This window comes from Anabrus simplex, chromosome 2 (genome assembly GCF_040414725.1).
Source record: "Anabrus simplex isolate iqAnaSimp1 chromosome 2, ASM4041472v1, whole genome shotgun sequence".
Lineage (NCBI taxonomy): Eukaryota > Metazoa > Arthropoda > Insecta > Orthoptera > Tettigoniidae > Anabrus > Anabrus simplex.
The window spans coordinates 74,425,925-74,453,049 of NC_090266.1; the positions used below are offsets into that span (position 1 = coordinate 74,425,925).

General features: G+C 40.4%; 1 protein-coding gene across 1 annotated transcript in view; it reads left to right on the forward strand.

The window, feature by feature from the left end:
* The window catches only part of trio (trio Rho guanine nucleotide exchange factor), a 1,596,874-nt gene that overhangs the window by 906,238 nt on the left and 663,511 nt on the right, over nt 1–27,125 (forward strand). The window contains exon 31 of the mRNA XM_067140202.2: nt 5,482–5,581. Within this exon, the coding sequence (XP_066996303.2) occupies nt 5,482–5,581 (100 nt within the window). The remainder of the gene's footprint in view (nt 1–5,481; nt 5,582–27,125) is intronic.

A 27,125-nucleotide genomic window follows, 5' to 3' on the forward strand; every position in this document is an offset into this window, starting at 1 on the left:
AGCGCTCTTGCTGCATTATGATTCACATTATGTCCTTTACCGAGCTCGATAGCTGCGATCGCTTAAGTGCTGCCAGTATCCAGTATTCGAGAGATAGTGGGATCGAATCCCACTGTCGGCAACCCTGGAGATGGTTTTCCGTGGTTTACCGTTTTCACACCAGGCAAATGCTGGGGCTGAACCTTAATTAAGGCCACGGGCGCTTCCTTCCCACTCCTAGACCTTTCCTGTCCCATCGTCGCAATAAGACCTATCTGTGTCGGTCGACACTTGCAACTTGCAAAAAAATAAAAAAATAAATAAGGGTACGGCCGTCCCTAATTATTACCAAATTATATTTTCATAAACATATTGTAGTTATTAATCTTATCATGATCTTTCCACATACTTGGTTTTTGCCAGATTAAATTTCTATCAACATAGCCAGCTGGCTTAACCGACCACAGATAATTACATTCTTGGTTTTAAAAGAAAGAAACCTTAGTGAATACTGACGCGTATATAAGGAAACTGAAAAATATTAACTCACGCAAAGGGAAGCGCTAGCATAAATAAATCAAAAGGTAGATAAATGAAAGATTAACAAGAAGTCAAAGCGAAAACCTCCGTGAAAATATAGGAAATTAATTTTAACCGGAGGGCAGAAATAAGGTGTGAACACATACATCCAGCCCCCGTGTCGGCGAAGAGCCGGGAATCGAACCCGGGACCCCTGTGACCAAAGGCCAGCACGGTAACCATTTTAGCCACGGAGCCGGACACTGCATGATGATCGAACTCAACGGAAATTGGCACAGGAATTAAATGCGTCACAAGAAACAATCAGCAGACGTTTACGAGCAATAGAAACTTGGTAGATGGGTCCCACACGATTTGAATGAACGGCAAATGGAAAATCGCTAAGTCACTTGTGAAATGCTGATTCAACGCCACGAAAGAAAATCATTTCTGTACCGACGTGTGACGGGTGATGAAAAATGGATTTATTTTGAAAAACCGAAGCAGAGAAAATCGTGGCTGTCACCTGTCGAAGCCGGTCCTTCAACACCATAGCCAAATCGCTTCGGCGAGAAGACCATGCTTTGAGTCTGGTGGAACCAGTGCGATATTGTGTATCATGAACTCTTGGAAGCCCGGCGAAACTGTTAATGCACAACTCTATCGCCAACAAATGATTAATTCAAATCACGCATTGATCAAAAGACGACCGGAATGGGCCAGAAGACATGGCAAAGTGATTTTGTTACATGACACTGCGCCGTCTCACACAGCAAAACCAGTGAAAGACACCTTGAAATCTGCTGGATGCCTCCTTCCGCACCCGCCGTCCTGCACCGACCTGGCGCCATCTATCACCTCTTCGCGCCGATGGGGCACGCACTCGCAGAGCAGCGCTTCAGCAATTTCGAGGAAGTTTGAAAATGGCTCGACGAATGGTTTGCCGCAAAAGACAAGTCGTTTTTCTGGCATGGTATTCATAACTTACCTGAAAGATGGGCGAAGTGTGTAGAAGCCGATGACCAATATTTTGAATAAACAGAAATGAAAATTACGGTTTTATTTACCACGAAGCCCGGCAAAAACTTACGCATGCCCTGGTATTTCTTCGAAATAGGTTTTAAACTGCCACATTGTTACACGATAAGTGTCTTGTGCCTGTTATTATTATTATTTTTTTTTTTTTTGCTAGTTGCTTTACGTCGCACCGACACAGATAGGTCTTATGGCGACGATGGGACAGGGAAGGGCTAGGAATGGGAAGGAAGCGGCCGTGGCCTTAATTAAGGTACAGCCCCAGCATTTGCCTGGTGTGAAATTGGGAAACCACGGAAAACCATTTTCAGGGCTGCCGACAGTGGGGTTCGAACCTACTGTCTCCCGAATACTGGATACTGGCCGCACTTAAGCGACTGCAGCTATCGAGCTCGGTGTGCCTGTTATCAAGACAGCATATCGTGTTATTCATAAATCACACCATCCCAATTAAGTATAACAGAATTAAAATTGGGGAGTCCCTTAGTGAACACGTTGACATTCACTGTAATTATTTCAGACACCAGAACGTTTTCTCACCTTGCAGATTTGAGAAATACGGAAGCGGATGTCTCGTCCATTTGGATCATGGCAGTAATTTAACACAGCATGTCAGATATTTTGTTTCGTATCGAAAAAAGAAGGCTCCTTCATCCGACGTAACTGAAGACTTACAGTGGAATAAAGTTTATAAAGTCTATGACGATGAAGCGCAAGTTGTATCCACATAAGACTTACTGACAGTAATTCACGTAATGCCTTGACATCAGGCATGCCCAGGAGAAATAGACCAAGGGTAGTGTTGTCACGTCACTAAATAAACTTTTGAACTTAGGAATTTGCAATTAGTAATTACCACCTACCACGAAGATTTTAAAATAAATTTGAAGTCATTATGCACTGATACATCACATTAGGGTGGTTTAAAAGTACTATTGAATCCAATGCAGGCCATGATAGACAGAGCCGTGCAGGCCATGATAGACAGAGCCGTTACACCACCCATCTTCTCAGAGATTCACAGCGCGTCTCCCAGGTTCATACAGCTGTCGCTGGAGAGCGCCACACACACAGTTGAAGTTCAAGAAGCTGATTTAACCAATTGCCTGGTCATAGACAATAATGTACTGTACAATTAAAATGCCCATGGGCGGAGCGATGGCTCACAGTTATATTAATATTTTACCCAATCCAGACAACAATAATTTGGCGGTTTTAAGTGGAATTGAGACGAAGCTTAACAAACATGTCCTGATGATGATGATGATGATAATAATAATAATAATAATAATAATAATAATAATAATAATAATAATAATCGCAAAACAAAACCGAACTGGTTTAAAGAAGCTAAAAAATACCTAGTAGAATTAAAAATTACAGAAAATTCACTATTCGATCGAACAGCCAAGGTAATATCTAAAGACGAAAATATAAGGTTCTATGACACATCTACATTAAAAGCCAAACGTATTATCTCGGAAGACGAGAGGATAAGAAGATCAGAATCAGTGAAGAAATACAACACACAGAGAAATGATTGATTCAACGTACCCAAATGAAGGTGAAACGAAAGAAGTAGTATGTAATTTTAATTCTAACGCCACAGCATGGCTTAAGTTGTGGTGCAGCGTAGCAGTGCTTGGCTTAGTACAGGTCGTTGGCCTGTCTTGTACAAGCTTTAGTAGTTCATTCCTTTATGACAACCCCTGAACGGTATGCAACTGGTACAATTATCTAGTTCACAGAGTTGAGTGACACTCTTAACAAAGGTTCTTACGAGGTTTTAAACGAAGCACTCTAACTGTAAAGAACGTACTTTTATACTCTAGTGAAAATACTTCTTCAAATGTTTCAATTCTGTTTTGTCGTTAAATATTCCAGTGGAATTGCGCTAGGCCTCAGAATGCCCGATCTTTTCTCATAAACTTATTGTATACTGATAAAATACAGTTTTATTTCCGCTCGCAGATGCAGTTTAAGATATGTTATTAACGCGTAACTTCGTGTACGACCAAAATGAAACTGTGTTGCAATTCTTTAATATTAATGTTATTTGCTTTACGTCCCACTAAACTACTTTTACGTTTTTCGGAGACATCGAGGTGCCGGAATTTAGTCACGCAGGAGTTCTTTTACGTGCCAGAAAATCTACCGACACGAGGTTAACGTATTTGAGCACCTTCAATACCACCGGACTGAGCCTGGATCGAACCTGTGAAGTTGGGGCCACAAGGCCAGCGCCTTAACCGTCTGAGCCACTCAGCCTGGCTAGCAATGCTTTCCTCGCCTGTGAGTGCACAATGATAGGCCATTAGATATCTTCTTTCTGCCTCAAACGGGATTACAACTAATTCTACATGCGTATGAAGTAAAGTGAATATTGATTGGAGGTGGTGCAATATTGATACTAGTTATTATGTAATATAAGTGTAACGTGAGAATATTCCGATATTCATTAACAAGCAGAGTAATAAGATATATTAAAGGCTCTAAAGGAACAATATTGCATGGATCTTTAGGCATATTTATGAGGGCCATGGGAGTAAAAGCATCACGTGAAAATAATACGAAGTTTGTGCTAGACTAGAGAAATAATAGAACTACTATTCAAAATATAATCATACTGTGGTACTTCAGTTGCTAATTCAGTTATTGTATATCCGAAATTATCTTTCTGCCACATATTCGATACCTAAATTGCATGTTGCCGCTAGATCTTTCAGCACCTGTGCAGCATATGAAAATTCAGTATGTTCGATATATACTAGATACATTGTATAGTTAAGACCGTGGTACAGTTCATAATGTTATAAGCAGAGTGTGAGCTTTCCTGGTAGTTAGCTTGGTCTAGTGTTTGCAGAAACTGCGTTGTAACAGAGATGATGCTGCACATGTATAATTTTTATTTTATTTAATTTGCTGTACGTCGCACTGACATAGATAGGTCTTATGACGACGATGGGACAGGAAAGGGCTAAGAGTGGGAAGGAAGCGGCCGTGGCCTTAATTAAGGTACAGTCCCAGCATTTGCCTGGTGTGAAAATGGGAAAGCTCGGAAAACCATTTTCATGGCTGCCGACAGACGGGTTCGAACCCACTATCTCTCATCTCACAGCTGCGCGTCCCTAACCGCACGGCCAGCTCGCCCGGTATGTATAATTTTCATGTACTTGTGTTCCTATACAGATTCTACTCCACCTGTTGGCACGGCTTAGTCTGGAACAATTGTATTTATGGTATGCAACCTTGTTGACACTCTAGGTTCTTGTTATTGTGATTTAAAAGTGCAAATTCAGGTACTAGGTAGTATGTAAGTCTAGATTCTGTTCTAATTCAAGTAGTGGTAAGCCTAGATTGTGTTAACATTTCCTGTATACTGTAGATAATTCTGACTTTAACTCATAAACTTGTGAAGCGGGAATCTATATAGTTGTGTTGTGTGATGAAGCTGCTGAAACACAGTCAGCAATCAGCACATGTTATTAATCATACTGATGTATTTTTTTTCTTGTATGGGAACATCCTTGATTTAAAAGAAAGGGAGCAATATATCTTAATGACATCAGCCTGTTAGCTAACCGCTAGAAAGATCTTACTGTAATGTCCCATAATGTTTTCTTATGAACTTGCCAGGATGAGAGCAGTATGCAAGGTACGGGCAAGATAGGAAATTAATTAAAAATCATTCACATTCCTTCAATTAATAGATATTTTAAAAGAAGTCAGAAATCCAGGGTTGAAATGGGGTACTTTTAACAAGCTGCTACCTAAGCTCTCGCACTTAGGCGCTCCTAAATTCCAACAGACTGCGCCAAGATTCGAACCCGCAACCTTGTGTATGGAAGGTGAGCGCCCAGCCAAGCTAGATAGCGGGTATTTTGAGGAAGATAATGCAGTGTTGAGATCCTTCAAGTGAAACTTATTAATCTTTGTTTTTATGTGCAGGGACCTGGAAGATTCAACCTCGCTGGACGAGAGTGTGGAGAACTTGGACCGCGGATCTCTGGCGTCATTCGGCTCGGGCAACACCACGGACTCCGATAAGGTAAGACCTCCTATCTTCTCGGTGTATTTTCACATGAAATTCTAGATGTTATTCAGACTTTTGACAGCTACCTGAATGACCGTACTTTTCAGCTCGAGATCAACGGGTGTCGGACGTCCACCCCCGTGATCTCGCGGGCACTTTTTTAACATCTTTGTGACTGACATCCCCGAGCCCACGCACACGAAACTATATCTCTATGCTGACAATATCCTCAGTCTCGTGGCGACCAGTTTGTACAAAGCTTCCATTAGGACGCCCTCTCCACTTTCTAGCACTGTCTAGATAAGTGGAGAGTTAAAATTAGTGTCATTAGGGGCTCAGCCACGTTATTCTCTATGCAAAACCGGCAAAACTCCGACCCCCTGAACATCCTTGGGGGGTTAACATGTGGCGAGACATTACAAAGTACCTACGTGTCACATTCACAACAGACTGACGTATCGCCGCCATATTACTAATACAGCGGCTCAAGGAAACTCTCGCAGTTTCAAATCTAACCCCCACTTATGAAAGCCGGAAAAGTACTCACAAAAGAAAACAAGCTTGTGTTATATAAGAAAACTGTAAGACTGACCTTAGAGTAATTCTGTCTTGTCTGGGACAGTGCAGCAAAGCCACAGCGAGTACAGAATAGAGCGCTTTATCACAAGTCGCCATACAAATACGAGAATACTATACTATGTTGACGCAGTAGGGGACGAGCCAAATCAGCATTCGGTAAGTTTTCAAGCATTAAAAATCCTCTCTTCCGAGAACTTGAGAACTATGATGATGATGATGATGATGATGATGATGATGATGATGATGATAATGTCGCAAAGAAATTTGTGGAAGCAGCCACAGAGCGATTTTTAGACTACACCCATTCTTCAATATACAGTACAACACAGATCAGAGTGGTTCGTGCTCGAACTGAAAGCGAAAAAGGACTCTATCGTTTGTTGGTGAGAAACATACAGAAATAGTTGCTCGATCAGACTGACACAACGGGGAGACCTGCCGAGTTCGAATTGCCTGAAAATATTTCCTTCAAACAAGTGAGGTAAAATTGTGAAGAACCGACCTACACATCAGAGAACGTTCCTCAGTAGCCAGTATGGCAGCAAATAGTATAAAGAATCCGAGTAAACAGTTCTTGGAAACGGCGCTGATCACATTCCGCCTGAGGACCGCATCAGTTATGACCTATGGAGTAGAGGTGATAAGGAATAACTTAAAAAAGAAAAATCTAGCTCTTAGTATGGCCGGTACTCTTTTCCCGAAATTATTCATTGTACTACAGGAGCCAAGTGAAACTTTCCCTGAGAGACTTTTCAAAGGAATGTTTCATGTGGAAAATATAATTATAACGGCCACAAAATCAGGGAAAATGGGAGAAAAGGAATTAAAGAATTGGTGTAAAGGGGCTTTCTTCCCATTCGCGGAAGGCAAGTGTTTGCTACTGTTAGATTCCTGGACTACTTGTAGTGATAAAAGCTGCCTTGAAGACATTCCTCCAAGCGAGAATATAGAAATTCTCCAGTTTCCTCCCGGCACTACTGGGAAAATACAGTCCTTGAATAAGTATTTCGCCGTTCGACATACATCGTGCCGGCTTGTGAAAACTTCTGGTTCGATGCTCATCAGAGGAACAGCATATTGAAAATTCAATCCTTCATTCATTTTCAATTTTCTTCCCCACGGTTCAGGGACATGATTAAAAATTTGTGGTTCATAACCAATTACACCTGCCGAGTTCGAAGTGCCTGAAAATATTGACTTCAAAGAATTAAGGCAAAATTGTGAAGAAACGACCTACACATCAGAGAATGTGCCTCAGTAGCCAGTATGGCAGCAAATAGTGTAAAGAATCTGAGAAAACTATCCTTGGAAACGGCGATGACCACATGTCGCCTGAAGATCGCACCAGTTATGATATACGGATTAGAGGTGGTATAAATGAACCTAAAAAAGAGACATCTAGAAGACATAGAAAACGTCAAAGCTCACTTCCTGAAAAGAGTTCTAAGTCTATCAAAGTACACACCCTCACGCCTCACCAACGTGCTAACAAAGGAACAGTTCTTAATAGAAGAACTTCGCCTAGACGTGCTCCTGTCAGCCACCAAACCTACAAAGATCTGCTGAGAGAACTCACCAAGAAGAAACCAGAGATATGGCCGGAGTTCTTCGCCACGGATGCGATGATCTACAGGGACTAGACTGAAGCCGGATACGACTTATGACACATAATGACGAGAGTAGCGGTCCGCGGGATTCACCATAGAATATGCACAGCAGAGAAATACCATAACCCAGGAGAAAAGTGTTATGTCGGTCAAATTCCGACCGATACCATGCAATGTGGTGCAAACACAGAGGAACCTCAGTAACAGACTTCTATAAGACATAAAACGGACTAAATATACAAACCCAATTTACTTGATATTACCTCTTGTAACATGAGCTTACACCCGTATCATGCGATTAACGCACCTCATTTATGTTTCACATTCGTTCCCTAACATTAAAAGTGACCTTGGTGCACGCTGACCTCCCAGTCGTTCGAAGCTGACTGCAGGAAAAGATCGGCCCTAACCATGTTTAATAGAATTAATCAAGTATTTAATATAAGCGTAGGAAATGTGAACAGGTTAGAGAGAAGAGGACTAATTTGGTGGATGACAGGTATATAAATATATATGAACAAGGGATGGACAAGAATGAAAGACGATTCGATATGTATATTGTGCAGTGAAACAAGAGGTTTTCACTTGTTAGTAGTGTGCAAGGGAACTCGAATGAAGAGAGCGAAATACATGAGTGAGGATCAATTGAAAGTAATGAAAAAACCGGTTAACGAGGAGATCATCAGAGAACGGGTAGTGAAAGAGTGGAAAAAACCAGGGAATATAAGTAAGTTTTTAGATTCAGTTAGAAAACTTTGTATAAAGTTGTTAAAGGAAGTGGAATTTAAAAGTAACAGGATGTAGAAATAAGGTAGTTAGTGCGATATATATTTATTCCCCAGTCGATTCTGGCTGTTGTAAGTAGACAGTAAAGATTGCGAGGTACACAGATCAGCAGTAGAGTACAAGAGAATATGTCAGAGTGGGTATCCTAGGTCAGTGCTCAGCTGCCTAAATCAGCGCAATAGGCGTTGTGTCAGGTGGTGAGCAGTTGGTTATCTGTGGGAGGGAGGGTGGGAGGGAGGGAGGGAGGGAAAGAAAGAAGAGTGCGGGCCTGAGTAAGCTCAAGACGGTCAGTACGAAAGAATGACTGCAAGGATGGAATAAGAGCAGATGCCCGAGGTGGCAGGTCATCCGCGATGGAGGGCAGGAGGGAACACCCACGCTGACATACACCTAGAGTGAGTAGACTTTTTAGTTAACCATGTATTTGATAATTTTAACACATTGATATTTTTATCTGTATTTTCCCCAAACAGATCCATCACGTTGTGAAACTGTACAGATCTGGAGAAAATAAAGGTATATGTTATGTAATGTAAACCTGCCAGTTCGTTCACTCTCCGGCACAAATGCAGCTCCACTCCGCTGTGTGCCGAGTCAGCCAGCAAGATTAGCAAGGGTTGTTCAGTAGCTGCTTTGTCACGCGGATTTTGAACAATGATTTCGACACCTTCCATTTCCAAATGGCACCTAAATGTTTGTAGATCGCTATTTTATGCCCCCTCATCCTCTAAGCGAAATTGCATTGTCGGTTTCGACATGACCTTATTGATAATTCCCTTGTTAATATCTGCAATATTGTCAAATAAGAAATCTAAAGTTATGGCCTAGGAAGTGTCTTATTGAAGAAAAGTAGTAATTGACAATCGGCCAATAGAATAAATATCCACTTTCTTGTATCTTGAATGTGATATGACTTTTAACGATGATAACTATGTGCATTGATTGGGATTCGAACCACATCCATCTTGATCAGAGGCCAGTGATTTTGCCACTCGGCTGCCAAGCCCCCGAGAATCAAGGCACTTCGCCGATGTGTGGTAGACGAGCGCCACGAAACGAAGTGCGAACAGAAACACTCTTGAAATTGTATAAAACCACTGGTTGTACCAACTATTCTTTATGACGGTGAAATATTGGTGAATAAAAGGTATTCTAGAAAGAAAATACCGTCATCCGTGATATTAAATAAAATAGGAAATAATAGCAAGTAACAACAGATGAGGACATCAGCAACTGCATACAGTAAAAGCAAAGTTGCCTCCGCACAGGCCATGAAGACCCTTGGAGGGTGGAAGGTGAAGGCTTCCACTATATTTAATCTCGGCTCTTAGTGGGGTTGAGTGGTTAGCTCTACGTCCGGCCGCCTTTGTCTCCGGGAATGAACTTGGTACTCGTTTTTCTGGTGTAGGCTGAGTGAAATCCAGGGCCGAGTGTACCTCCGTAAGTGGAAAACTCGTTTCTTTAATTTTTGGCTTCCTGACGAGGAATCGAAACCACGCCCTTCCGGGTGAACCGAACACGCCTTACTGCTATGGCGAGGCAGTTCATAACTGCATACGGTAGGCTGCTGAATATTGTCACTTGCAGAGAAAATCTTGTAGTGAAATGAAACGGAAAGAACCATACACTCAGGATGAAGGAAGAGACCAATTCGAAAAATTACCCACAACTTCCATCCTTCGGGAAAGAGAGGCATTGGTTGTCCTAGGAGGAGGAGCTCGGTCACCTCAGGTCGGAACTATCATAACAGCCTATCCATGGAGTAGAAGCAAGTGAAATTCTTTCTAGGTATTCTGGACAGTATCCACTGGACGGTTGCTGTACTGTCTACCGTCAGAGATAACTTCCCCACACCCTCCCCTAAAAATAATCTTGGACACAGTAGCTTTTCAAGCCATATTCAAACTTCGGTTTGCAACACAGGTCAAGAAGAAATTGGGACATTCAACCATATCTTTTCTAGATACACTAATTCTTACCTATTAATATCGAAATGGTACTTTACTATTTTCCTGCCTTCGTAGCACTGCACGCTTCACTGTAGGATAATAAGCCAGTGTGTGTGTGTGCGTGTGATATGATTTCGAGCTACGATAGCTTTCGGCGACTATTTTGAGTGAGTTTTCTAACACTCGTTCCTCGTAAATGCCGGATTAGTATCTTGCTTCAAGTCTCGGAGTACGTATCCTGATTTTTATCTTAAATGAAAATTATACCATACTTTGCTGTGGTTTTATCTATTCACGACTGGGTTTTATTTATTTCTGGTGTTTCCCTGCAAAGGTAAGAACACAATGTTTCCTCGTGATATTTCTCCAATTTCTTAGTTATTTAAAACAATATATTTGTAATTCGCTGTCTGTGGTTTCTTCCCCTTGCGAAATAGGGAGTTAAAACAGGGTTGCCAAGAGAAACAAAAGTTCTGTCGCCGTACTTATTCCAAATACAGTTACATATATTGCGTTGTGCATCGATTAGGTAGTGAACAAATAATTATACAATGGCAAAATACAGTATAAACGAATATCAAAAGATTAGTAGTAAACTTCAGTTGGAACTTGGTCAAACTGTTTTTATTGATCCCAACTATGAAACTGTGTAGGCCTGCACAACATTAGAATTGAAGATACAATGTTGTAAAAGTGAACAACATTCTATAAAATGCATTATAGCCAATATTATCGAATCGAACTTTGCGTTTCTGATGCTTCGACCACTGCCTCGCAGAACGTGAACTGCCTGCATGTTTTCCCCCCTTCCCCTTCCTCTTCCTTTGACACGAACGCTTGTCCCGTCGCAAAGAAAGCGGTGTAGCATCAAGTTTAATTTAGTTTGTTGTGGTCGAGGTACTTGCGTTCCCTTCTCACGTATTCTAGAACTATTGATTCGTCCAGCCAGTGTCTCGCTCTCGGCCGAGTTAGTGGTCGCCGCTTTCTTACCTGCGCAATCTTGTACTATGGTTGTCGGTATTGCAATGAGCTTCTGGGATTGCTGCACGAGTCTTACAGCCGGACATGAATCTAATTTGAAGTGGTCCCTATGTAACTGTCTCATGCCTGTCATTATGCGAAATATTTATCATCTATGGTTGAGGCACGTTACATAGAGAATTAATTGTAAAGCACGCTTGTTAATAATTCGCTGTTAAACATATAAACCAGAAAACTCTTCAGATGCTTTTATGGTCTTGTATCGAACTAGAAACGTCAAATTTGTGGGTACTGCTTTGTAGGGTTTTTCCAGTCGAGTTGACGCTCAATCAACCAGGTAATTTTATTTTGTATTTCATGTTTATTCATTTTAAGAGTTTCGCATAAATACTGTATATATGAGGATAGTCCTAGTTGGACTATAAGAGCATCCTACTGGATGAACAATTAAGGAGCTGTGAGCTTGCGTTCTGGAAATAGTAGGCTCGAACCCCACTGTCCGTAGCCCTGAAGATGTTTTTCCATTTTCACAACAGGTAAATGCTGCGAGCTGTACTTTAATTAAGGCCACGGTCGTTTCTTCCGCAGTCGTAGCCATTACCTATCCAATCGTCGCCATAAGACCTGTTTCGATGCGACGTAAAACAAATAGGGGGCGGTTGTAAGGTTACAGGGAACTGGAAGTCAAGTAGGGATGACATAGCAATGTTAGTGCTCAACTGTAGAAGTATTGTAAAGAAAGGAATAGAATAGATATACTTACCAGACATTGTAATAGGAGTTGAATCATGGCTGAAAAATGATATAATGGATGCAGGAATATTCTCACGGAACTGCAGTGTGTATCGTAGAGATCGGATAGGAACGGTACGAGGTGAGTATACATTCTGGCGAAAGGAGAATTTGTAAGGTTAAAGATGACAAACATGAAATTCTAGGTGTAAGGCTCATCTCTAAATACAATAGGCAACTTGATGTCTTTGAAGTTTATAGACCGCGAAGGGTAGCGCTGACACTGATTCAGAACTCTTTGGCAAGATAATCAGCTTGAGATAGTACATATATCACACCCTCGCACTGTATGTAGAAGTTAGATATTATTGTCAGTATTCGATTTATTATTATTATTATTATTATTATTATTATTATTATTATCAGTAATTCATTTGTATATTTTGTCATTTATATTTGTAAGCTGGGAGATATCCACATATGTGGGTATGAGTAATTTGTTTTGCACGAGTGGGAAAACATTGCTATATTGGACTCTGGTAATTTGGATGACTCATGCAGGCATCCCATTAAGTATTGTAGCACTTGTGGCGGCCTGGCATTATATGTTGGTGAAAGCTATCTCAGACTTCCCAAAATTTATGTTCAGGGTCGAAAAGCGTGTGTTACTTAATTGTATATATCTTTACAACAAGTGTTTAAGTCTATGAACACAGTATTACGAGGTACAGTATCTGTGTGATGTTATAACTGATGTTAATGAGAATCGGTAAGTAGTATTGATACAGAGACAGTGAAGGGTATTTCTCTACATATATGTACATTGTGCATCGGACTATCTACAAATGGTAGCTTAGTTCTCGCTTTCGTTTTCCCACTGTTTTCTTTATTGTTGTAAATATGGAGTCTTCCAGCAATCTTTTGTGTGTGTATTATATGTATATGTATTATATGTGTGTTGATGATGTGCTCATGCACGGATTTTGTTAAGAATATAGTTAGCTATTTTAGAATCGGTGGAGTTATTGATGAACCTCCTGCCTATTTGGTCGTTTTCAGGAGGTTAGGTAAGGCCTGCAGCAGATGTACCAGTACGCAGCATTATGTACACGCCCTGGGATATAAAGTTTATCATGCTCTTATCTAAATTCGATGGATCCATTCTGGTGAACTCTGACGCCCATACTACGGACATTTCGGTTAATTATGTTTATTAGTTTCATTAAGTTTTTGAGTAATTTTATTTATATATTTTATTCATGATTTTAGTTATTAGTATTCATCAAATTATTACAAGCTATGTGGGAAACGATATGGAAAGGAACGTGATAGTAGCGGGTGATCTTAATTTACGAAATGTAAATTGGGAAGGTAATGCGAATGACAGGAAGCATGAACAACAAACGGCAAATAAGTTAATATGGGAAGGGCAGCTGATTGAGAAAGTGATGGAACCAACTAGAGGGAAGAATATTCTGGATGTGGTGCTGGTAAAACCAGGTGAGCTCTAAAGAGAAACAGAAGTATTAGATGGTATTAGTGATCACGAAGCTGTTCTTGTAGTAGTTAAAAATAAATGTGAAATAAAGGAAGGTATTAAAATTAGGAATATTAGGCAGTATTTATGGCTGATAAAACAAGAATGGGGGAGTTTAAAAAAGTAACTATGATCGGTAGAAAGCGGTAAATAAAAATGTAAACAGACTCTGGGGTGAGTTTAAAGCAATTGTTGAGGAATGTGAAAATAGGTTTGTACCTTTAAAGGTGGTAAGGAATGGTAAAGGTCCTCTATATTATAACAGAGAAAAAAGAGACTAAGAAGGAGGTGTAGGTTGGGAAGAAATAGTTAGAAATCGCTGTGGAAGTAAGGAGAAATTGAAGGAACTTACTAGGAAATTGAATCTAGCAAGGAAGAAAGCTAAGGATAACATGATGGCAAGCATAATTGGCGGTCATACAAACTTTTAGTGAAAAATGGAAGGGTATGTATAGGTACTTTAAGGCAGAAACAGGTTCCAAGAAGCATATTCCATGAATCATTAATGAACAAGGGGAGTGTGTTTGTGAGGATCTTTAAAATTCACAAGTATTCAGTCAGCAGTACGTAAAGATCGTTGGTTACAAGCATAATGGAGGTGACTACTACTAATATATTAAAATTTACCTATGATAACAATGACATGTACATTAAGATACAAAAGTTGAAAACTAGACAATCAGCTGGAGTTGATAAGGTTTCGGGGTGTATACTAAAGACAATGCATTGGGGTATAGTACCATATCCGAAGTACTTATATGATTATTGTTTGTATGAAGGAGCTATACGAAATGATTGGAGAGTTGCTATATTATCCCTGTGTATAAAGGAAAGGGTGATAGACATAACGCTGAGTATTACAGGCCAATATAGAATATTTAAGATAAATATTGAAGATAAATATTCTATATTGGATATATAGTCAATACGGGATTATTATTATTATTATTATTATTATTATTATTATTATTATTATTATTATTATTATTATTAGAAATGAAGCTGTTAAAGCTTGTTACATGTACTTAGAGGCCAGTTAGTTTGACTTGCATGTAAGCTTTGGGAAAGCTTTCTTTCTGATTATATTAGACATGATTGCAAAATTAATAACTGGTTTGATAGAAAGCAGTTTGGGTTTAGGAAAGGTTATTACACCGAAGCTCAACTTGTAGGATTCCAGCAAGATATAGCAGATATCTTCAATTCAGGAGGTCAAATGGACTGTATCGCGATTGGCCTATCTAAGGCATTTCTATAGGGTAGATACTACTGGCATAATTGAGTGCAATTGGACTAGAAGAGAGTGACAGAATGGGTGGATATATTTCTAGAAAATAGAACTCAGAGAATTAGAGTAGGCGAAGCTTTATCTGTCCCTGTTATAATTAAGAGAGGAATTCCCCAAGGCAGTTTTATTGGACCTTTGTTTTCTTATATATATCAACTAGCAGTTACCCGCGGCTTCGCTCGCGTGGGTTTCGTAATTTGATCACAGTAATCGTTCCTCGATATTGTACTAAGACATTATCTGAATTTCCCTAAATTTTAAAAACTGGCCTAAAAATTGAGTTTCACTTACCCCAGAAACTTTTGAAAACACGTTTGTGGTATTGCCTTTTGGCGCTAACATGACCATGCGACATAGAATAATACATGTGAGAAACGGCTTCTCTCAAGTCGAAAAGAAACAAAAAAAATACATGCTTCTTTATTTTAAGCAGAGAATCCGAATACCTATTTCCACGTCTGTGATATCTTCAGGTTTTGAGATCAGTATGAACCAAAGAATTCAACCACCTTTTCGGTTCTTTTCACCCCTTTGAGTGTTTTTTCGAAAACAAAATATCCATGTATTTTTATTTTTAAAAGATAATAAAAATACAAAATTTCACGTCTGTAAGATCTTTAGATTTTGAGATATAAGTATCCTCTTACAAAGAATTCAACTATTTTTTTAAGTTCTTCCCCCTCCTCTTAAGTGGATTTTCCGAAAACAAAAATTACGTATTTCTTTAGTTTTGAAGGAGACTCTTAAGTACCAATTCTCACGTCTGTAATATATTCAGGTTTTGAGATATCATTAACCTAATAAAATACTTCAACTCCCTTTTCAGTCCTGTTTACCTCCCCCTTAAGTGTTTTTTCCGAACACAAAAAATTCTTTATTTTCATTCATGTTCATTAAAAATACCCATTTTCACGTCTGTAGCATGTAACATGCTCATTTTAAAAAATCACCCCCTTCTTCACTTCCCCTTAAGTGGATTTTCCAAAAACAAATTATCTGTGTTTGTCTACTTTTACAGGAAATTCCAAATATCATTTTTCACGTCTGTAGCATGTTAAGCTTCTGAGATATACTGTAGATATAGTAACTGTAAGAATTCACCCCCTTTGTCACGCCTGTTCACACCCCGCCCCCCCCCCAATTAATTGGATTTTCCAGAAACAAAAAAATACGTGTTTAATTATTTTAAAGGAGATTCCAATAAACAAATGTTCTCTTCAGTACTTCAATTTTTGAGATATAAGTATCCTTATAAACGGTATTCAACCGCTTTTCACATTTTCACTCCTCCCCCCTTAAGGGGATTTTCCGAAAGCAAAAGGTACGTGTTTCTTTATTCTTAAAGGAGATACCGGATGCTAATTTTATGTCTGAATTTTTTGAGATATGGATATACTCATTTAAACAATTCACTTCCCTTTTCACTCCCTTAGCGATGGAATATCCAAAAATCCTCCCTTAGTGAGCACCTACACTCTAATATAAATGCATCCCCAAAATTTAAATACTTTATGCACAGTAGTTTTGGCTCGGCGATGATGAATCAGTCAGTCAGCACATGTTATTTTATATATAGTATAATATATAAGAGGGCAGATCAGAAAATAAGTTGCACTTCCCAGTTATGGCCATTTACTACACCACCTATACAACAGCAACACGACTATAACGACATACATTGTAACGTCACTTTTCCACGTAGTTTTCAAGAGACTCCAATCATTTCTGCGAATGCGCACTTGTCGATGCCGGATGCATAGAAATTTCCTCCAGCGTTCTGCAACCACTCGGAGACAGCGGCCTTCACCTCCTCATCGGTCTGAAAACGTCGACCACCGAGCTCCGTTTTAAGCTTACCGAACAGATGAGTCACATGGCGCTAGGTCGGGACTGTAGGGTGGATGTTGCCAGACCTCCCACTTGAAACGCTGCAGCAGTTCTCTCGTTTGGCGGGCCCTGTGAGGTGTTGCGTTATCGGGCAACAAAATCACACCGGCGCTCAATTTCCCCTGGTTCTTCTCTTTAATCGCTTTCCTCAACCTGTGCAACGTTTGACAATACGACGCCGCGTTGATCGTCGTTCCTTTCGGCATGAATTCCACGTGCAGCAAACCCTCCATGTCAAAGAACACTGTCCCATAACCTTACCGGCTGAAGGTTGAACCTTGGCCTTCTTTCGTTGTGGTGATGAGGGGTGCACCCATTCCATTGATGTTCGCTTCGTTTCGGGGGTGAAGTGGTGGACCCACGTTTCGTCGCCTGTGACGATTCGCTGAAGAAACCCGTTGCCATCTGCGGCATAGCGTTGCAAAAATGCCAGGGAGGATTGGAAACGTTGTCCCTTGTGCTCATCGGTGAGAAGACGTGGGACCCATCTTTGACACAGCTTACGATATCCAAGGTCCTCGTGAACAATGACGAACACACTGCCATATGACATGTTGAGCTGCGTCGCGATTTCTCTCAGTTTAATGCGCTGGTTCTGTCTAATGACCGCATTCACATTGTTGACCTTTGCACGGGTCCTGGACGTTGCGGGCTTGCCTTCGCGCTGATTGTCCGTGATATCCGTGCGTCCGGCTTCGAATTGCTGACACCACTTTACGATACTTTGCGGGGAAATGGCCCGCTCCCCATATACGGCACTAATTTCACGATGAAAGTCCTTGCAATTCTTCATTTTGGCCCGTAGGAATCGGATTGTCGCGCGCACCTCGTATTTGGAGTGAGCGTCCAGTTGACGCGCCATTGCATTTGGCCGCTATTCACACAATACTAGACGAGACACCACAGCGACCTGCCTAACACACGTGTGGGCAGTGTCTGTCCCTTTCTCCGCTATGCCCACGTTTGCGGCACACAGCGCGCTGCTGCGGCGCGTTATGCAACTAACCTTTTGATCCCCCTACGTAGATGATATGTGTAAAGATGAAGAATCAGAGATATGGCTTTTTGTAGACGATGTTATTCTGTGCAGAGTAATAAATAAGTTACGCGATTGTGAGCAACTGCAAAATGACCTCGATAATGTGAGGAGGACAGTAGGCAATGGTATGATCATAAACGGGGTTAAATGTCAGGTTGAGAGTTTCGCAAATAGGAGAAGTCCTCTCAGTTTTAATTACTGCGTAGGTGGGGTGAAAGTTCCTTTTGGGGATCATTGTAAGTACCTAGGTCTTATATAAGGGATATCTTCATTGGGGTAATCACATAAATATGATTGTAAATAGGGTACAGATCTCTGCACATGATCGATCAATCAATCAATCAGTACTGATCTGGATTTAGGGCAGTCGCCCAGGTGGCAGATTTCCTATCTGTTGTTTCCCTTAGCCTTTTCTTAAATAATTTCAAAGAAATTGGAAATTTATTGAACATCTCCCTTGGTAAGTTATTCCAATCCCTAACTCCCCTTCCTATAAATGAATATTTGCCCCAATTTATCCTCTTGAATTCCAACTTTATCTTCTTATTGTGATCTTTCCTACTTTTAAAGACGCCACTCAAACTTATTCGTCTACTAATGTTATTCTACACCATCTCTCCGCTCGCAGCTCGGAACATACCACTTAGCCGAGCAGCTCGTCTTCTTTCTCCCAATTCTTCCCAGCCCAAACTTTGCAACATTTTTGTAACGCTACTCTCTTGACGGAAATCACCCAGAACACATTGAGCTGCTTTTCTTTAGATTTTTTCCAATTCTTGAATCGGGTAATTCTGGTGAGGGTCCCATACCCTGGAACCATACTCTAGTTGGGATCTTACCAGAGACTTACATGCCCTCTCCTTTACATCCTTACTACAACCCCTAAAAACCCTCATAACCATGTGCAGAGATCTGTACCCTTTATTTACATTCCCATTTATGTGATTACCCCAATGAAAATCTTTCCTTGTATTAACACCTAGATACTTACAATGATCCCCAAAAGGAACTTTCGACGCAGTAATTAAAACTGAGAGGACTTTTCCTATTTGTGAAACTCACAACCTGACTTTTAACCCCGTTTATCAACATTATCAACATACCGTTGCCTGCTGTCTATTTCACAACATTATCCAGGTCTCGTTGCAGTTGCTCACAATCTTGTGACCTCCTGAATCCAAGATATCTGCTATATCTTGCTGGAATCCTACAAGTTGAGCTTCAGTGGAATAACCTTTCCTAAAACCGAACTGCCTTCTATCGAACCAGTTATTAATTTCACAAACATGTCTAATATAATGAGAAAGAATGCCTTCCCATGGCTTACATGCAATGCATGTCAAACTTACTGGCCCGTAATTTTCAGCCTTATGTCTATCACACTTTCCTTTGTACACAGGGGCTACTATAACATCTCGCCATTCATCTGGTACAGCTCCTTCAAGCAAACAATAATCTTGAATTCCTTCGAATTAATGGTATGCCTGCACATATTCGTATTCTAAACTTTGGAGCCATAGTTATGCTCCTTAGAAATCGGACTCTTTACCAAATGCTCCTAAAGGGAACCCGGTTAGGGTCTAATTCTAAGAAGTATGTACAAAAATGGTTTCGATTTGGAAATAATAAGTGGAGATAAAGCTGGACAGAGCTCGAATTTTAACAGTATCCACTACAACACTTCAATGTTCTTTCAAGAGGCACCAATTTCCAGTTCGCTTGGCATTTTGCATCACGATGCATAAACCTCGAGGGACATTAAGCTTTCTATTTAACTCAGCCTGTTTTCAGCCAAGGGCAGTTAAATGTTGCAATGTCAGGACAGCGATATTTTGAAGTTGCAATAGTGCCAAATGGTAACTGTACAAGGAATGCACCGAGCAAGTGGCTGCGTGGTTTGTGTCACGTAACTATCAGCTTGCATTCGGGAGATAGTGGGTTTGAATCTCACTATCGGCAGGTCTGTAGATGACTTTCCGTGGTTTCCAATTTTCTCGCCAGGAAAATGCTGGGGCTGTACCTTAATTAAGGACACGGTCGCTTCTTTCCCACTTCTAGCCATTTCGTATCCCACCGTCGCCGTAAGATATACTGTATCTGTGTCTGTGCGACGTGAAGACAGTTGTAACAAAATAAAGTAGAAGTAAATTCTTAAATAAATATTTTCCCCATTGACCGTCATGTCTTGACGTGTTTCTACTATTTACGATTATTATTAATATTATTATTTGTTGATGTTCAGAAGACATCTCAAACCGAACAAAGTTTAGGTCAGTGATCGACAAATTCCAGGGATTCCATGACGAACCAAAACTTAACCGTGGGTGGACGGAAGAAAGAAGACAGACTGCCAGAGAAAGGATGCTGAAGTTTTGAGCTGTGAAGAAGGCTTCCAGAAACATGTAACTGTTACCTAACATGGTCTCTAATGGCCGTAAACGAAGATATATATTTGTTGATGGTCATCGAAAGAATGTGTGGGTATCTTTTTTTGGGAAGTAGTTACAAAGATTATTGCTAGCCCTGTGGTGTAGGGTGTCTTTTACCAGGAGGTCCCGAGTTCGATTCTCGACCAGTCCGAGGATCTTCATTCTGGACTGAAGGCTGGAATAGAGTTTTCTCAGCGTCGTAAAACCAACTACGGTACTTTCTTATCCGAGAGGTAGTGGATGTCACGAATGTGGAGCAGTTCGGCTGAAGGTGCCAGGCTAACCATGTGGCACTCTAGTATCTGCATGCCGTCTGGCTGGGCAGACCAGAGCTCTAATGAATTGTGCCACGGGTTTGGTTTTTCCTGGAGGTTATTTTTTCAAAGGGAAATGCGATGTTATATTGTTCCGTAGGATTGGGAAGTAATTAGCCATGAGGCTTGTTGGGTGCAATCCCCGCATTTTCCTAGGATTTAAATCTGATACCACGGAGAAAAATTTCTAGCATTGCCGTTGTAACTCAATTATCTTTTCAGCGCACCCAGTTCCAATCCCTAGAATCAGTCTTAAATTCGTGACAGAGGAGAATGGAACCCGAGACCACTGCATTGGGAGCTCTTGTGCTACCCTTAGACCATGACAATAGTCATATCTTAGTAAGACCTGAGATACAAATTATTTTATTGTTAGATAGGTGATACGCATTGTGGGAGTAATGGGGAACATATTTAGCACCACCACGGTTGTCGCCTCCTCGCCTAAAGCCACTTGCTCCGTGATTTGATTTATGCCGACAAACAGGTTATCTATGTGCATGTTACCTTGGTAACCTACAATCTAATGAATGAACCAATCGATATTGACAGTGGGAAAGGATAGATGGTACCTCTTAGAGGCGGTCTTTCTATAAAAACATTATTACATTAATTTATTTTTCTGTGTATCCACGGAATGAAGCTATATTTCGCTTTTTCTTTAGTTTTGTGGACATAATTTCTGATACAAAGCTGTAACATTGAACATGTCACTTTCTTTTCTTGTCAGTAATAAAATAACTCTAATAACGGTTGGCTAATAAATATGTCTGTGCTCTCTCTGTACGTTCATCTTAGCACATCAGTAACACTGTCAGGAGGAAGGCGCTTGATATGAGACGTAACGGTGTTCGACACATGTAGAAAGTCTGCTGATTCATGAAATGTGGTGACATAAAACGAAGCAAATATTATCGAATGTGTGTTAGTCCCAACCGGGCTGTATTATAATCCGTCGAGGTACAGGAATCCAGATAATTGATTATGTTGCTTCAGTTAAGATGTTGATGTTTTTTCGGCAGTTTTGTTTTTTTATGGAAGGCTGTCAAACTTATTCCGGATGTCCAGTCGGGTGATGGAGTAGCAGGCCACTCCTCTTCCGAATAAGCTGAGATCGACAAAGGGAACTACGAAGTTATGGAAGACACACCTTCGGGTTTCTCGGAGAGAAGCAGTGGTATTCTGTCGTCTTCGGATCGGCCACGGTATTGCAACGCACTCCTACTTACTGAAGGGAGAAACCCCTCTGGTGTGTACTTGCGGCGGTCATCTTAGTGTGGCACATATCCTTACGGAGTGCATGGACCTGGCGTATCTGCGCCGTAGTCTAAAACTTCCGAGTACCATATCCTTCATCCTACGAGAAGACGAGCAGTCAGCAGACCTCGTCATCCGTTTTATGATGGATAGTGGCCTGTTCTATCGCGTAAGAAAGTGAGTTTTCTATCTGCTTTTAATTTTTGTTCTATTGCTAACTACGTTTCATTCTGTTGTTGTTTGAGTCATCAGTCCATAGACTGGTTTGATGCAGCTCTCCATGCCACCCTATCCTGTGCTAACCTTTTCATTTCTGTGTAACTATTGCATCCTACATCTGCTCTAATCTGTTTTTCATATTCATACCTTGGTCTACCCCTACCGTTCTTGCCACCTACACTTCCTTCAAAAACCAACTGAACAAGTCCTGGGTGTCTTAAGATGTGTCCTATCATTCTATCTCTTCTTCTCGTCAAATTTAGCCAAATCGATCTCCTCTCACCAATTCGATTCAGTATCTCTTCATTCGTGATTCGATCTATCCATCTCACCTTCAGCATTCTTCTGTAGCACCACATTTCAAAAGCTTCTATTCTCTTTCTTTCTGAGCTAGTTATCGTCCATGTTTCACTTCCATACAATGCCACGCTCCACACAAAAGTCTTCAAAAACATCTTTCTAATTCCGATATCAATGTTTGAAGTGAGCAAATTTCTTTTCTTAAGAAAGCTCTTCCTTGCTTGTGCTAGTCTGCATTTTATGTCCTCCTTACTTCTGCCATCGTTGGTTATTTTACTACCCAAGTAACAATATTCATCTACTTCCTTTAAGACTTCGTTTCCTAATCTAATATTTCCTACATCACCTGCCTTCGTTCGACTGCACTCCATTACTTTTGTTTTGGACTTATTTATTTTCATCTTGTACTCCTTACCTAAGACTTCATCCATACCATTCAGCAACTTCTCGAGATCTTCTGCAGTCTCAGATAAAATAACAATATCATCCGCAAATCTCAAGGTTTTGATTTTCTCTCCTTGGACTGTGATTCCCTTTCCAAATTTCTCTTTGATTTCCTTTACTGCCTGTTCTATGTAAACATTGAAAAGGAGAGGGGACAAGCTGCAGCCTTGCCTCACTCCTTTCTGGATTGCTGCTTCTTTTTCAAAGCCCTCGATTCTTATCACTGCAGACTGATTTTTATACAGGTTGTAGATAATTCTTCGTTCTCGGTATCTGATCCCTATCATCTTCAGAATCATAAATAGCCTGGTCCAATCAACATTATCGAATGCCTTTTCTAGATCTACGAATGCCATGTACGTGGACTTGTCCTTCTTGATTCGATCCTCTAAGATCAGACGTAAAGTCAGGATTGCTTCACGTGTTCCTACATTTCTTCTGAAGCCAAATTGATCTTCCCCCAACTCAGCTTCAACTTGTTTTTCCATTCTTCTGTAAATAATACGTGTTAAAATTTTGCAGGCATGAGATACTAAACTAATGGTGCGGTAGTTTTCACACCTGTCAGCACCGGCTTTCTTGGGAATAGGTATAACAACATTCTGCCGAAAATCGGATGGGACTTCTCCTGTCTCATACATCTTGCACACTAAATGAAATAACCTTACCATGCTGGTTTCTCCTAAGGCAATCAGTAATTCAGAGGGAATATCATCAATTCCAGGTGCCTTGTTCCTATTTAGGTCACTCACAGCTCTGTCAAACTCTGACCTCAAAATTGGGTCTCCCATTTCATCAGCATCAACAGCCCCTTCATGTTCCAGAACGAAATTATCTACATCGTTACCTTGATACAACTGTTGGATATGCTCCTGCCATCTTTCTGCTTTGTCTTCTTTCCCTAGAAGTGGCTTTCCATCTGAGCTCTTAATATTCATGCACCTAGATTTCCTTTCTCCAAAGGTTTCCTTGATTTTCCTGTATGCAGCATCTACCTTTCCCAGGACCATACAGCCTTCAACATCCTTGCTCTTCTCCTTCAGCCATTCTTCCTTAGCTACCTTGCACTTTCTATCCACTTCATTCTTTAATCGCCTGTATTCTTTTCTGCCCTCTTCATTTCTAGCATTCTTGTATTTTCGTCGTTCATCAATCAGGTCTAGTATCTTCTGAGTTATCCACTGATTCTTAGTTGATCTTTTCTTCCTTCCTAACATTTCTTCAGCAGCCCTACTGACTTCATTTTTCATGACTCTCCACTCTTCCTCTACTGTGTTTCCTTCGGCCTTTTCATTTAATCCTTGTGCAACATGTTCCTTGAAACAATCCATCACACTCTTTTCTTTCAACTTGTCTAGATCCCATCTTTTTGCATTCTTTCCTTTCTTCAATTTCTTCAACTTCAGATGGCATTTCATGACCAACAAGTTGTGGTCAGAGTCCACGTCTGCTCCTGGGAAAGTTTTGCAATCCAACACCTGGTTTCTGAATCTCTGCCTAATCATAATGAAGTCTATTTGATACCTTCCAGTGTCTCCAGGTCTCGTCCACGTATACAGCCGTCGTTTGTGGTGTTTGAACCAAGTATTGGCGAGGACTAAATTATGGTCAGTGCAGAATTCAACCAGCCGACTTCCTCTTTCGTTCCTTTGTCCCAATCCAAATTCTCCTACTGTGCTACCTTCTCTTCCTTGGCCTACCACTGCGTTCCAGTCTCCCATCACAATTAGATTCTCGTCACCTTTGACATATTGTATTAAATCTTCTATCTCCTCATATATTCTTTCAATTTCTTCATCATCCGCTGAACTAGTAGGCATATAGACCTGCACTATTGTGGTGGGCATTGGTTTGGTGTCTATCTTGGCGACAATAATTCTTTCACTATGCTGGTCGTAGTAGCTTATCCGCTGCCCTATTTTCTTATTCATTATTAAACCAACTCCTGCATTACCCCTGTTTGATTTCGTGTTGATAATTCGGTAGTCGCCTGACCAAAAATCCTGTTCTTCCTGCCAACGTACTTCACTTATACCAACTACATCTAACTTTAGCCTATCCATCTCCCTTTTCAGATTCTCTAACCTACCACAACGATTCAAACTTCTAACATTCCACGCTCCGACTCGCAGAATGTCAGTATCCATCTTCCTGATAATCGCCCCCTCTCGTGTAGTCCCCACCCGGAGATCCGAATGGGGGACTAGTTTACCTCCGGAATATTTTACCCGGGAGGAAGCCATCATCAGTACATCATTCATACAGAGAGAGCTGCATGTCCTCGGGAGGTGGTTACGGCTGTAGTTTCCCGTTGCTTTCAGCCGTGTAGCAGTATCAACACAGCTAAGCCATGTTGAGTATTATTACAAGGCCGTATCAGTCAATCATCTAGACTGCCGCCCTTGTAACTACCGAAAGGCTGCTACCCCCCTTTCGTTGAACCATTCGTTAGTCTGGTCTCTCAACAGATACCCATCCGATATGGTTGCACCTGCGGCTCGGCTATCTGCATCATTGGGACACGCAAGCCTCCCCACCGCGGCAAGGTCACATGGTTCGTAGAGGAGGACGTTTCATTCTATTGACTCAGTTTGTTTGTTTTTATGCATTTTGATGTTTTTTAAACTTTTAACTGGAATGATATATATTATTGCACTTCAAGGCAATGCTTTATTCTATCCCAATCTATTTTTCTATCGTTTTATTAGAAAATAAGGACTTGCGAATTAGATCAACTGATTATTTTAAATTCATGACAATCTTTCATCGTCATTTGTTTTAAATTCTACTCAGTGGATACATTTTAAAATTGTAATTATTTCATTTCGTTCCACCTCGTACCATTAGAGGCCGATGACCTCGGCCCCTACAAACAACAACAACAACAACAACAATCATCATCATCATCATCATCATCATCATCATCATTCACCACCACTCATTCCGGTACGTTTCATTTGCTTCAGTCTCGACTTTCAATCATATACTCCATTATGGAATACAGTATTCGTTTTTAAAGATGCATCAATTAATTTTAAAGGTATTAAGACTTTTAAAGGTTTTTCTTATTTGAACATGTTGTAAGTGAAGTATTTAAAACATTTTTCAACCCGTTTCAACGTATGACCTTTCTCGTGGAATAAAACGCACAAATATTTCTTGCTATTCATTCACTGTTATATCAGTTGGGCGCGGATTTATAGGCACTAAAAATGCTCACCATGGGCTGGCGAAAGGCACTAAAAATTCAACAAATGGGCACCTAAAAAGGCACTAAAAATCAATACACTACACCAAAAGTATGAAAAATTAAAGAAAAGGGTCTACACGAGAAAAATATATCATATAGCACTTCTAATTCCCAGTATACTTAGAGTACTCCTTCTACGACACACTTCACACAACTAATATTGTGACTGAAGAAACAGAAAAAAATCAGTAATGTTCTATGTTCTTAAAAAAGTAGCCTATTTACCGAAGCTACAGTATGCATTGATACTTAATTTTCCGAGGATTGCAGTAAAAATTGTTCTGATGTATGAGCGTATGTTTGTGTTGTTTCAAGTGATCTTTCTTGACATTTGATCTAAAACAGTGGCGCCATTGTAACGATATACTTCATTGAGTAATCTGCCCAAACAACGGTGGTAATGTAACCGTTGATTTCGACACATTTATTAAAAGTAAAATAGAATACCACAATAGTGAAGGAATACCAAGACAAGGTGTTAATGTTACTTTTTTCACATCTGTGGAAAAGGATTAATCAGTGGGAATCCACTGCTTCAATAATACACTTCTACAAATTTTCTCCTTTGGCATTTTCACCTCCAGTTTCCTGCAGCGGGAAGTGCACAGAATTACAAATATATATGGAAATAGCAGTTACCCGCGGCTTCGCTCGCGTGGATTTCGTAATTTTATCAAAGTAATCGTTCCTCGGTATTGTACTAAGACGTTATCTGAAATTCCCTAAAGTATAAAAACTAAGCTAAAATTGAGTTTCACTTACCCCAGAAACTCTTTGTTGTATTGCCTTTTGGCTCTAAAATCATGCGACGTAGAATAGTACATGTGAGGAACGGTCTTCGCTCAAGTTGAAAACAACAACAAAAGACATGCTTCTTTATTTTAAACAGAGATTCCAAGTATCCATTTTCACGTCTGTAGCATCTTCAGATTCTGAGATATCAGTATCCTAAGCAAACGAA